We start from the raw sequence: 11,706 nt of genomic DNA on the forward strand, positions 1-11,706 counted from the left end.
ACCGGCACCACGCCGGTCCCGTCGGTGCCGGATAAAAAAGAGTTTCCTGTAAGCAGGTTTGAAAACGATTCGGTCCTTTTAACTAACCACGTTCATTTGCTCTCCTGATTTTCCAACAGACGAGCTTCTGAAAGCTGGCAAAGCTGGATCCTTTGACTTTGTCTTCATCGATGCTGACAAGACGAATTACAGCACGTATTATGAGAAAAGTCTGCAACTTCTCAGGAAAGGAGGAATAATAGCAATTGACAATGTGAGTATGCAGCGTGTCCTGAAATAGCGGGCATTCTCAATTAGCTCATGAGGTCTGTCAGCTGACGGGTGTTTGTGATTGCTAAGAAAACACTAAAGTTATATTCCTAAGCAAATTATTAAATGGCATAAGTGGAGATAGTCGTTACATGATAAACTTGTAGGGACAACAGAATACCTTCTCTTGCCAGGGGGCTTCTGTTATTGAGGTTAGAGCTGTTTTAATGGCCTTACTCCACCATAACCTGATAGAGGGAAACTTGCTGCTTCTTTCTCTTCTCCCCCCCCACTCCCTCTCAAACTTTCCAGTAGAGCTTTTTGTCAGCAGTCATCTCATTGGGTGCCCGTGCGATCCTGAGACCCGACCCCCCTTCTCCACAACTGCAGCGGGTGCCAGGAAATCCACTTGTCGTGCAATCTGCCAACAGCAGTGGATCCACTTGTAATAATTGTCAGCCATGGCTCAGTGGGTCGCTCTCTCTCTCTCTTGCCTTTCAGTCAGAAGGTTGTGGGTTCATAGTCCCACCCCCAGAGGCTTGAGCACAAAATCCAGGCTGACACTCCAGTGCAGTGCTGAGGGAGTGCTGCACTGTCGGAGGTGCCGTCTTTCGGACGAGACGTTAAACCAGCTCTCTCAGGTGGACGTAAAAGATCCCCTGGCACTATTTAAAGAAGAGCAGGGGAGTTCACCCCAGTGTCCTGGCCAATATTTATCCTTAAACTAACATCACTTTAAAAAAAAACAGATTATCTGGTCATTATGTCATTGCTGTTTGTGGGAGCTTGCTGTGTGCAAATTGGCTGCCGTGTTTCCTATATTAAAACAGTGACTACACTCCAAAAGTACTTAATTGGCTGTAATGTGCTTTGGAACATCCTGAGGTCGTGAGACACTATATAAATGCAAGTTCTTTCTCATCCCTTCCTAGATCTGGTGAGTATATTTCTTTCTCTTGCTCTCACGCTCTCTCGCTCGTGCTCTCTCCCTCTATTTGGTTTACAGGGATTGAACATCCCATCATCGCCTAGCTCTGAGACACTACTCTCCATCTAGCTGCGAGGCAGACACTCTACAGCCTGTGTAATGCCTGGATGAAGGTTAATGGGGGGTACGTGGACCTGCTCTTTCCTCTGTCCCAAGAATTGTTCTGAATTTTTATACTTCTCACAGCACTACAAATACAGCTAACATTTCTATAAGCCAATAACTCAAGTATTCATATTACACGCACGGTAAAACAGAAATACAACTCTTCTGCCGTAATTCAATTTAATGTTTCCCAATGTACAGTATAATAAAGAGATAGAGGAAAATAATTGTGAACTCTGGAAATCAAATAAAAGCATAAAAATTGGAAATGAAGACTCTCAACCTCTGACAAGAGAAAAGACAGAACCAGAAGTAATGGATCTCTGTTTTCACCCCACTTGCATCTTTTATGATTTTCACCTCTTCTCTGACTGTTGTGGAACTGAAAGAATATCTTACTGTTTTATTTAGCCTCGCTACTATGCCTTTCTCTGTCTCTCTTTGCCCCTCTGATCACATTTTTTATGTGTTTCTGCATTTTCTTGTTTTCATCCCAATGAACCTCTTCTCCTTTCTCCCTACAGGATCTGTACAGGCCAATTTCCTGAACAAATTTTAATTTGTTTGTCGATCCATTTAGGGTCATGTTTGCTTAGTGAGAGCTTGTTGGTTTGGGGATTGTATTTATCTTGCATGCTCAGCATTATACCTTTTAAAGGTGCTCCACTTGTCTTCTACAGAAGTGATGTTGAACGATCTTCCCCAATTTATTTGTTTTAGTTCTTCCCTTTTGCCCTCTTTGAATTTAGCCCTTTTAAAGTTATGTACATTATGTATATATAGGGCCCTGGTGAGACCAGACCTGGAGTATTGTGTACAGTTTTGGTCTCCTTACCTAAGGAAGGATTTACTTGCCATAGAGGGAGTGCAACGAAGGTTCACCAGACTGGTTCCTGGGATTGGGGTATTGTCCTATGAGGGGAGATTGAGTAGACTAGGCCTATATTCTCTAGAGTTTAGAAGAATGACCGGTGATCTCATTGAAACATACAAAATTCTTACAGGGCTTGACAGGGTAGATGCAGGGAGGATGTTGCCCCTGGCTGGGGAGTCTAGAACCAGGGGTCACAGTCTCAGAATAAGGGGTCGGCCATTTAGGACTGAGATGAGGAGAAATGTCTTCACTCAGAGGGTGGTGAATCTTTGGAATTCTCTACCCCAGAGGGCTGTGGAGGCTCAGTCGTTGAGTATATTCAAGACAGAGATCGATAGATTTTTGAATATTAAAGGAATCAAGGGATATGGGGATAGTACAGGAAAGTGGAGATGAGGTAGAAGATCAGCCATGATCTTATTGAATAGTGGAGCAGGCTCGAATGGCCGACTCCTGCTCCTAATTCTTATGTTTTAATGTACCTGGCTTCCTAGTTTTAGTGACTTTTGGACCCTAGATCATATTAAACGTTATTGTTAAAAACCTCCCAGAAATACGAGAAAACCAAGGGTGTGGCGAGAATGAGGAACTTAAAGAAATTATTATTAGTAAAAAAACAGTACTAGCAAAATTAATGGGACTAAAAGTCGATAAATCCCAAGGACTGGATGACCTACATCCTAGGGTTTTGAAAGAGGTGGCCATTGGAATAGTGGACGCACTGGTTGTCATCTTCTAAAATTCTATAGATTCTGGAACGGTTCCTGCAGATTGGAGGATAGCAAATGTAACCCCGCTATTTAAGAAAGGAGAGAGAAAACGGGGAACTACAGACCTGTTGCCTCTCATCAGTAGTTGGGAAAATGCTGTAATCTATTATAAAGGATGCAATAACTGGGCACTTAGAAACTAATAGTAAGATTGGGCAGAGTCAACATGGATTTATGAAAGGGAAGTCCTGTTTAACAAACCTATTGGAGTTCTTTGAGGATGTAACTAGTGGAGTAGACAAAGGGGAACCGGTAGATGTGCTGTATTTGGATTTTCAGAAGGCCTTTGACAAGGTCCCACACAAGAGGTTGGTGAACAAAATTAGGGCACATGGAATTGGGGGTAATATACTAGCATGGATTGAGAATTGGTTAACAGACAGAAAACAAAGAGTAGGGATAAACGGGTCTTTTTCAGGATGGCAGGCTGTGACTAGTGGGGTACCGCAAGGATCGGTGCTTGGGCCCCAGCTATTCACAATCTATATCAATGATTTGGCTGGGGGGACTAAATGTAACCTTTCCAAAGTTGCTGATCATACAAAGCTAGGTGGCAGTGTCAGTTGTGAAGAGGATGTGAAGAGGCTTCATGGGGATCTCGACAGGCTCAGTGAGTGGGCGAGAACATGGTAGATGGAATATAGGGGGGAAAATTCAGTATCACCCTGTTTGGGGCGCCATTATCGCCCGTGCGCAAGGCTGGCGCTAATTATCGCCTCCGACGGCAAACTTGGCTTTTATCGCCCCGGAGGTGATTGAAGCGCTAAATCAGGCGCTTCACACCTGTCTTAAGGTGCAAAGGCCGAGGAGCAAGGCGCTACCTCAGAGCGCGGGCAAAGCTCATGTGATGTCAGTCAGCAATGGAACACAGACACACTGGCTCCGGCCAGTTCTTAAAGGGGAGTTCTGACAAAAGGTCATCGACCTGAAACGTTAACTCTGTTTCTCTCTTCACAGATGTTGCTTGACCTGCTGAGTTTCTCCAGTATTTTCTGTTTTTATCTTAAAGTGGAGGGTTGATCTTGGTCTCCATCCACATCCTGTTCATTGCAGCCTTGAATCTCAGCCTGGAGAGACCTGTACATCAAATCTGCTGGAAAGAACAATGGAGAGGCCCAGGGAAAGAGCTCAGAGTGCAGCCCCCACAGTCTCTTCTAAATCGATACAAGGAAGGGCAAATCAAAATGAACCTGCAAAGTGCTGCTCAGTACCCAAAACTCCTTCACACAGCGTTGAACCTCTCCAGAAGTCTCTCTCTCTCTCTCTCTCTCAGAATGCGTGGTGCAAAAATGTCGCCAACAAAAAAAGGCAGGAAGCGGTCGCCTTTAAATAGCGCTCCCCCAGTCCCTTCCTGACTGCAAAACGCTCCCCTCAACCTGTCGTTGCTAGCGGCAGGCGGTAAGGCAGGGGGTGCCACTCAATATCCGGTCCGGGGCGTTGCGCACTCGACTGACGTCATGATCTGCTGGCAAAGGAGATCGTGGCGGTAGTGTTTAGCACCGCTGCAAAATGTCTAGTTAATTTCGCGAGCGGCGCAAACATCGCCGCGCCCGGGCGCTAGTTGCTTTGCGCCCCATTAGCGCCCTTTTAAGGCGCTAACGGGAGGCGCAAACAACTGAATTTTTCCCCCATAATGTGGATAAATGTGAAGTTATCCACTTTGGTAGAAAAAGCAGAAAGGCAGAGTATTTCCTAAATGGTGAAAGATTGGGGAATGCAGCTGCTCAAAGGGACCTGGGTGTCCTTGTACATGAGTCACTGAAATGGAATGTACAGGTGCAGCAAGCCATTGGGAAGGCAAATGGTATGCTGGCCTTCATTACAAGAGGATTTGAGTACAGGAGTAAAGAAGTCTTACTCCAATTATATAGGGCCTTGGTGAAACCACACCTGGAGTACTGTGCACAATTTTGGTCTCCTTACCTAAGGAAGGATATACTTGCCATAGAGGGAGTGCAACAAAGGTTCACGAGATTGATTCCTGGGATGGCGAGACTGTCGTATGAGAAGAGATTGAGTAAACTAGGCCTGTATTCTCTTGAATTCAGAAGAATGAGAGGGGATCTCATTGAAGCATACAAAATTATTACAGGGCTTGATAGGATGGATGCTGGGAGAATGTTTCCCTTGGCTGGGGAGTCTAGAACCAGGGGCCACAGCCTCAGGATAAAGGGTAGGCCATTCAGGACTGAGATGAGAAGAAATTTCTTCACACAGAGGGTAGTGAATCTTTGGAATTCTCTACCCCAGAGGGCTGTGGAGGCTCAGTCATTGGGTATATTCAAAACAGAAGTCGATAGATTTCTGACCAGTAAGGGCATCAAGGGATATGGCGTAGGGCCGGTGAATGGAATTGAGGCAGAAGATCAGCCATGATCGCATCGAATGGCAGAGCAGGCTCGAAGGGCCGAATGGCCTACTCCTGCTCCTATTTCTTATGTTCTGTATTTGCTGTGCCCCAGGAGTGCTGTAACTTCCATTTTTATAAATGTTCTGGATCATTATTGAATACCCGATCAAGCTCAGCATTGCCTCTCGTGACTTCTTTGAAAGACTGGGTCAAGAAGCAATCTTCTACTGCATCTAGCAACTCGGACGCTAAACCACTTGGGGTTTTCCAGTTTATATCAGGCAATCTCCCATTAAAATAACATTCCTGTTCTCTCATACCCTTCCAATCTCGTCATAGAGCTAAATCTCTATAAACCTCTAAATCCCTACTGTTACATTGGATCTTTTTAGCACTTAGAGATGTCTGACCAGAGTAGTGGATTTCAACTTCTCGCAGGATCAACTTCTCTTACCTCCCAGGTGCCCCTGACCTCTGTCATTCTATGGTGTGGGGCTATGTCGCCCTTCTTTGTCCACGCTGTATTCTATACATTCTATACCCCTGAATGTTATAAGCATTTCCATCCTCAAGATTTGGCCGTGTTTCTGAGATTCCCACCACATTGCTGCTCCCCACTGACACAACAGCCTCCAGTTCCAGCATCTTATCGCTAAAGCTTCTAGCATTTTTTTTATTCATTCATGGGATGTGGGCGTCGCTGGCAAGGCCAGCATTTATTGCCCATCCCGAATTGCCCTTGAGCTGAGCCGCCTTCTTGAACTGCTGCAGTCCATGGGGTGATACTTCTTTGTAGCGGTTTGGTACAACTCCGAGGGCAGTTAAGAGTCAACCACATTGCTGTGGGTCTGGAGTCACATATCGGCCAGACCGGGTAAGGACGGCAGATTTCCTTCCCTAAAGGACGTTAGTGAACCAGATGGGTTTTTACGACAATCCGGTAATTTCATGGTCACCATTACTGATACTAGCTTTTTCATTCCAGATTTATTTAATTAACTGAATTTAAATTCGCCGTGGTGGGAGTTAAACTCACGTCTCCGAATCATTAGTCCAGGCCTCTGGATTACTAATTCAGTAACATAACCACTATGCTACCGTTCCCGTTCCCATTCATGTATGTGGAGCTTATTATAGATTTGCCTCCTCTTGTGTTCCCCAGTGTCTGGTTCCTGTGAGTTTTTGAGTCTGTATCTGTAACTTTTTTAAATTCCACTTTTGAATTTACTTCTATCTGGTGCCTCCAGGTGTTCTTGTATATTATGGTCTGTCTCAGATGGTCCCTTTTGTCATCTACCTCCCATGGGTATTTTATTTCACCTTGGTTCCTCTCCCTTGCACCCTTTCAACCTTAACTTGTCAACTGCTCTCCCCTTAAACCTACTTCTGTCTGTGCTCCCTTCCAAGCTGGAGTTACTGATCCGTATTTCTTGCCTGCTCCCCTATTTTTATTACTGATAGCCGACTTTTTGCAATGTTACTGAAGCTTTCAGAATCACAGAAATTTATGGTACAGAAGGAGGCCATTCGGCCCATCGTGTCTGTGCCGGCCGACAAAGAGCTATCCAGCCTAATCCCACTTTCCAGCTCTTGGTCCGTAGACCTGTAGGTTACGACACTTTAAGTGCATATCCAAGTACTTTTTAAATGTGATGAGGGTTTCTGCCTCTACCACCCTTTCAGGCAGTGAGTTCCAGACCCCCCACAACCCTCTTGGTGAAAAAAGTTCTCCTCAGATCCCCTCTAAACCTCCAACCAATTACTTTAAATCTATGATCCCTGGTTATTGACCCTTCTGCTAAGGAAAATAGGTCCTTCCTATCCGCTCTATCTAGGCCCCTCATAATTTTATACACCTCAATCTCCCCTCAGCCTCCTCTGTTCCAAAGAAAACAACCCCAGCCTATCCAATCTTTCCTCATAGCTAAAATTCCCCAGCCCAGGCAACATCCTGGTAAATCTCCTCTGCACCCTCTCTAGTGCAATCACATCATTACTGTAATGTGGTAACCAGAACAGTGGGTAAGATTTTTAAACATCGATAGTATATTTTTAAAAAATCTGCATGTAGACAGGCAGAATTCGCATCCTGACGTAATGATTTTTAGGTCAACATTAGACACAGCAAATGTCTGTGCGATCAGTGGGAATTCTCCCAGTGAACAATGATGCTATAATTGAAGACAGGCCATCACATGCAATTATATCTGCACCGTATCCTCTGACGCACTGAGCTGTGTCATGGGTGATTAAGTAAAGGCTTTTCTACTCCACCCCTCTCCCTTCTTCAATACCAGACACACACAGCCCTCTCCCCCTCCGCCCGCCCCCCCACAAACAGGCCGATAAGAACATCTGCTTATCACTTACTTCATCCGGACAGATGATAAGTTTGAAGTTGAGGAGGTCATCGGGGTCTGGAAAAACTATCTCACAGGTTTTAGGTAAATTCAATTCATTTATATCTGGAAAAAAAATCAAAAGAAGAAGGCAGCTTTGGAGAATCGAACTCTTTTTATTTAAAGGTTTGCTGGTCTTGTGAAACTCTAGTTGTAGTGGTTAGAGTGCAGGAATCTTTCTGGCGTGCAACCTTCTCACACTACCCTAATTATTTATATAAAAAAGACTTGCATTTCTACAGCGCCTTTCACGACCACCGGATGTCCCAAAGCCCTTTACAGCCAATGAAGTACTTTTGAAGTGTAGTCACTGTTGTAATGTCAGAAACACGGCAGCCAATTTCCGCACAGCAAGCTCCCACAAACAGCAATGAGGTAATGACGAGATAATCTGTTTTTGTTATGTTGATTGAGGGATAAATATTAGCCAGGACACCGGGGCTAACTCCCCTGCTCTTCTTCGAAATAGTGCCATGGGATCTTTTACATCCACCTGAAAGGGCAGACGGGTATCATCCAAAAGACGGCACCTCCGACAGTGCAGCACTCCCTCAGCACTGCACTGGAGTGTCAGCCTAGATTTTTGTGCTCAAGTCCCTTGGGACTTGAAACCACAACCTTTTGACTCAGAGGCGAGAGTGTTACCCACTGAGCCACAGCTGACATATATATATAAAATATTTTGGGGGATTGTACAAGAGTGAATGGGTAAGTGGAGGCGCGCTCTTGACTATAGCTAAAAAGTTCCATTTGAACAACTTTGGATGCTCTTGGACTATTGGGGATATTTAATTCGAAGAAAAAAATGCTTGCTGTTCCGTGCCATTCCGCCAGGGAAGGTAAATAATTTTGGCCGATGCTGGTTTCTGTTTGTCCTCAGAAATAATCTGCGTGTGTTTTTTTTCCTACAGGTGCTCTGGGGCGGGAAAGTGCTGAATCCAGGAAATGACCCAGACACACTGAGCATCGCTAAACTCAACGAGAAGATTTACAGAGACAGCAGAGTCAATATGAGCATGCTCACCATTGGCGATGGAGTCACCTTGGCCTTCAAGCTGTAGTGCCAACGCCAGCAAGCGCGCATTCTAACAGCTTGTGCAAGTGTAACATCAGATAGTGGAAGATCCTCACAGCTTTCACCGTACCTATCCCCTCTCCCTCCTTTTAACATTCTCTCGACATTTTAAATTCTACGCACTTATTCCTCCTACCTCTTTAAACGCCCCAAACGACGGTCCCCCTAAGGTGCGCAGCCACATCACTCGGGATGTGCGTGCAGGTCGCTCACAAGCTGGAAGAGATACCGCGTGCGACCGCGCAGAAAATTTAAAGGGACCGCGCACGGGGAAAATTATGCCATCTACCATCTTCCGCTCTCTGAAAGGATCGTTCACCAGTGCATGAGACACTGTTGAAAACAAAGCACATGAGGGTATCTTTGTAAGATTTTTCACGGCATCAAAATTGATTTTTTAATATTACTGGTAGACGGAATGAAATTGAAATGCTTTTAACCTACGGTATGAAATTGAAATGCTTTTAACCTTGAATTCATATACAATCAAAAAAAAACAACTGGCTCTGGTCAGGCTGCACTCTGGTATCTGCGGACACGTACACGGGTCTTGTGAGCACTCACTCAGCCTTATTTGCACATGTTCCCTGGAGCCTTGGCAGGCTCTGTATTGTATAGCGCTGCTGTCCAGCACTGTTAACAGCAACTCAAAGGGGAGAAATAATTGGCTACCATCTACAAATGTAATTTTCTAATAAATTTGATAGGTCTGTTTATGTAAACTTAACCACTAGCTGATCTCACGTGGTGTTGCTCAGTAACAAAAAAACGGAAGTAAAATTTCCCCCTCATTTCCTGCTCGTCTCCCAGTCTGTAATGAATGAGTTAGGTATGGACGATGAAGGCCATTTGGCCCATCGTAACTCATCCGTTTGGTGAAAACTTGGTCGCCCTCAGTCACGGCACCCCACTGCTTTTAAATGGCTTTTTGCCATCCACTCATTGGTCACTCCTTGTGTGAAGAGCTTCTTGACCTCAGTCCTAAATTTGCCTTTTGAAGCTGTGCCCCCTTGTCTTACTGTTTTTAATTTAAAAGTGTTCTGGATCCACCTTGTCAGTAACATTCACTACCTTTTATGTGCCTCGAGAGAGGTCCCCACATGGTGACCTCATTTCAAGGCCGACAAGCTCGAGTTTCAGTGGTCATTTTTCCTCACAATGTGATTCTCTTGACACTAGAGATCAAGCTCGTGGTGACTCTCTGCACCATTTCCGGGGTTAGTCGCCCCTGTGATCAAGCTCGTGGCTCCCCTCTGCACCATTTCCCCTGTGTGTCTCCCGTGTTCCAGTGACCAAAATCGGATAAGGTACTTGGATGGAGACTAACCAAAACCATTATAGTGGGACATGTTCTGCCTTGTATTGTGCTGATTTTACTGTATATTTCAATGCTCTGTTTGTTGTGTTGCTTGCTGCTCCATTACGACTGATCATAGTATCAGGCACCAGGTCTACTAATGCTCCCTCGAGCCCTTTCAACTTCACCTGTAGCCATTTTGGCACCATTCGTAGAATGTTTTTGTTGCTCATTTTTAATGTGCACTACTTTATACTTAAATTTTGTACTGCTCTGGCCATTTTCACATTTGACCTAACTCATTTTGTAGGTCCAATCTCTATCTCCCTCTTTCTGTATTTTACGTGTGACTCTGTCGCCCTTTCTCCTCTCATGGTGACCAGGATGCAGACGCACGAGGCTCCAATCCTCTACTACCCACCAGTGCGAAACCATGCTTCTTCTCTCAAACATCGGCATAATCCTGGAAATCCCCTTGGGAAGAAACCGAGCACAGCAGAAACATTTCAGTCCAATTTATAGACCAGGTGATCATTTCCATCACCATCCCGGGACACTATCTCCTGACCCTACCTTGAACTCCACCTGGGCTGGTCTGTGGGCAGAGCTGGTGTTAGTGTTCATCACCATCCAGCTCCTCCTGCCTCCGCCTAGGCTGACACTCTATCAGCGGTACCGTCTTTTGGATGAGACGTTAAACCGAGGCCCGGTCTGCTCTCTCAGGTGGGCATAAAAGATCCCGTGGCCACTATTTCGAAGAAGCGCAGGGGAGTTCTCCCCGGTGCCCTGGCCAATATTTAGCCCTCAGCCAACATCACTAAAACAAATTAACTGGTCACTCACACATTGCTGTTTGTGGGAGCTTGCTGTGTGCAAATTGGCTGCTGCGTTTCCTACATTACAACAGTGACTACACTTCAAAAAAAAGTACTTCATTGGCTGTAAAGCGCTTTGGAAAGTCCTGAGGTCGTGAAAGGCGCTATAGAAATGCAAGTCTTTCCAACTCACTCATACCCTTTTATGGAACTTCTCTAAATCCTTTCTTTTCCTTTACTGAACCATTCCAAAGAAGGAAGTAGCTGTCGCTGCCTCACCCACGCAACAAGCCTAGACGGCAGTAACTGTGGGCCTCCGGCTCGGAGGGAGTGAAGGCCGGGAGCACGTGGGCGAAGAGAGAAGGCCACCATTGGGCTGTGAGGGAAGGTGGCAGCCAACAGACGCTGAATCTTGGGCCGTAATTTGCGGCCCCCACGGGTGTGTACGAGGTGCACCCGCGCCCGGAGTGGCCGTGCAAGCTCTGGGTTTAGGCGTGCGCTAAAACCCGTAACTTCTGATCCAACGCACCCCCGGGAAAAGGGCATCCGCGGGTGGAGCGTTGGGCCATTTGCCCAACTTCTGCCCAGCGAATGCCCGTGAAATTCTTATGCCTGGTAAAAGCAGGTGTACTCTTTTTGATGGGGGTGGATAAACAAATTATCTGTAAATCAATAAAACTTTAAATAAAACTTAACAAATTAAATTAAAATTTGGTTGGCCGGGTTGATGATGCACTCCAGTCCCCGTGGCACCCCCAGGTCGCGGAAGGCCTCAAGCGTGCCG

General features: G+C 45.6%; 1 protein-coding gene across 1 annotated transcript in view; it reads left to right on the forward strand.

The window, feature by feature from the left end:
• The window catches only part of LOC147098577 (catechol O-methyltransferase domain-containing protein 1-like), a 72,471-nt gene extending 62,086 nt beyond the window's left edge, over nucleotides 1-10,385 (forward strand). Inside the window, exons 6-7 of the mRNA XM_085970431.1 lie at nucleotides 120-253; nucleotides 8,647-10,385. Of these exons, the coding sequence (XP_085826557.1) occupies nucleotides 120-253; nucleotides 8,647-8,796 (284 nt within the window). The 3' untranslated portion in view covers nucleotides 8,797-10,385. The remainder of the gene's footprint in view (nucleotides 1-119; nucleotides 254-8,646) is intronic.
• Nucleotides 10,386-11,706: the final 1,321 nt, after the last annotated feature.

The sequence above is a fragment of the Somniosus microcephalus genome, chromosome 29 (assembly GCF_052327205.1).
Source record: "Somniosus microcephalus isolate GS21.2 chromosome 29, FLI_Smic_1.0, whole genome shotgun sequence".
Taxonomy (NCBI): Eukaryota; Metazoa; Chordata; class Chondrichthyes; order Squaliformes; family Somniosidae; genus Somniosus; species Somniosus microcephalus.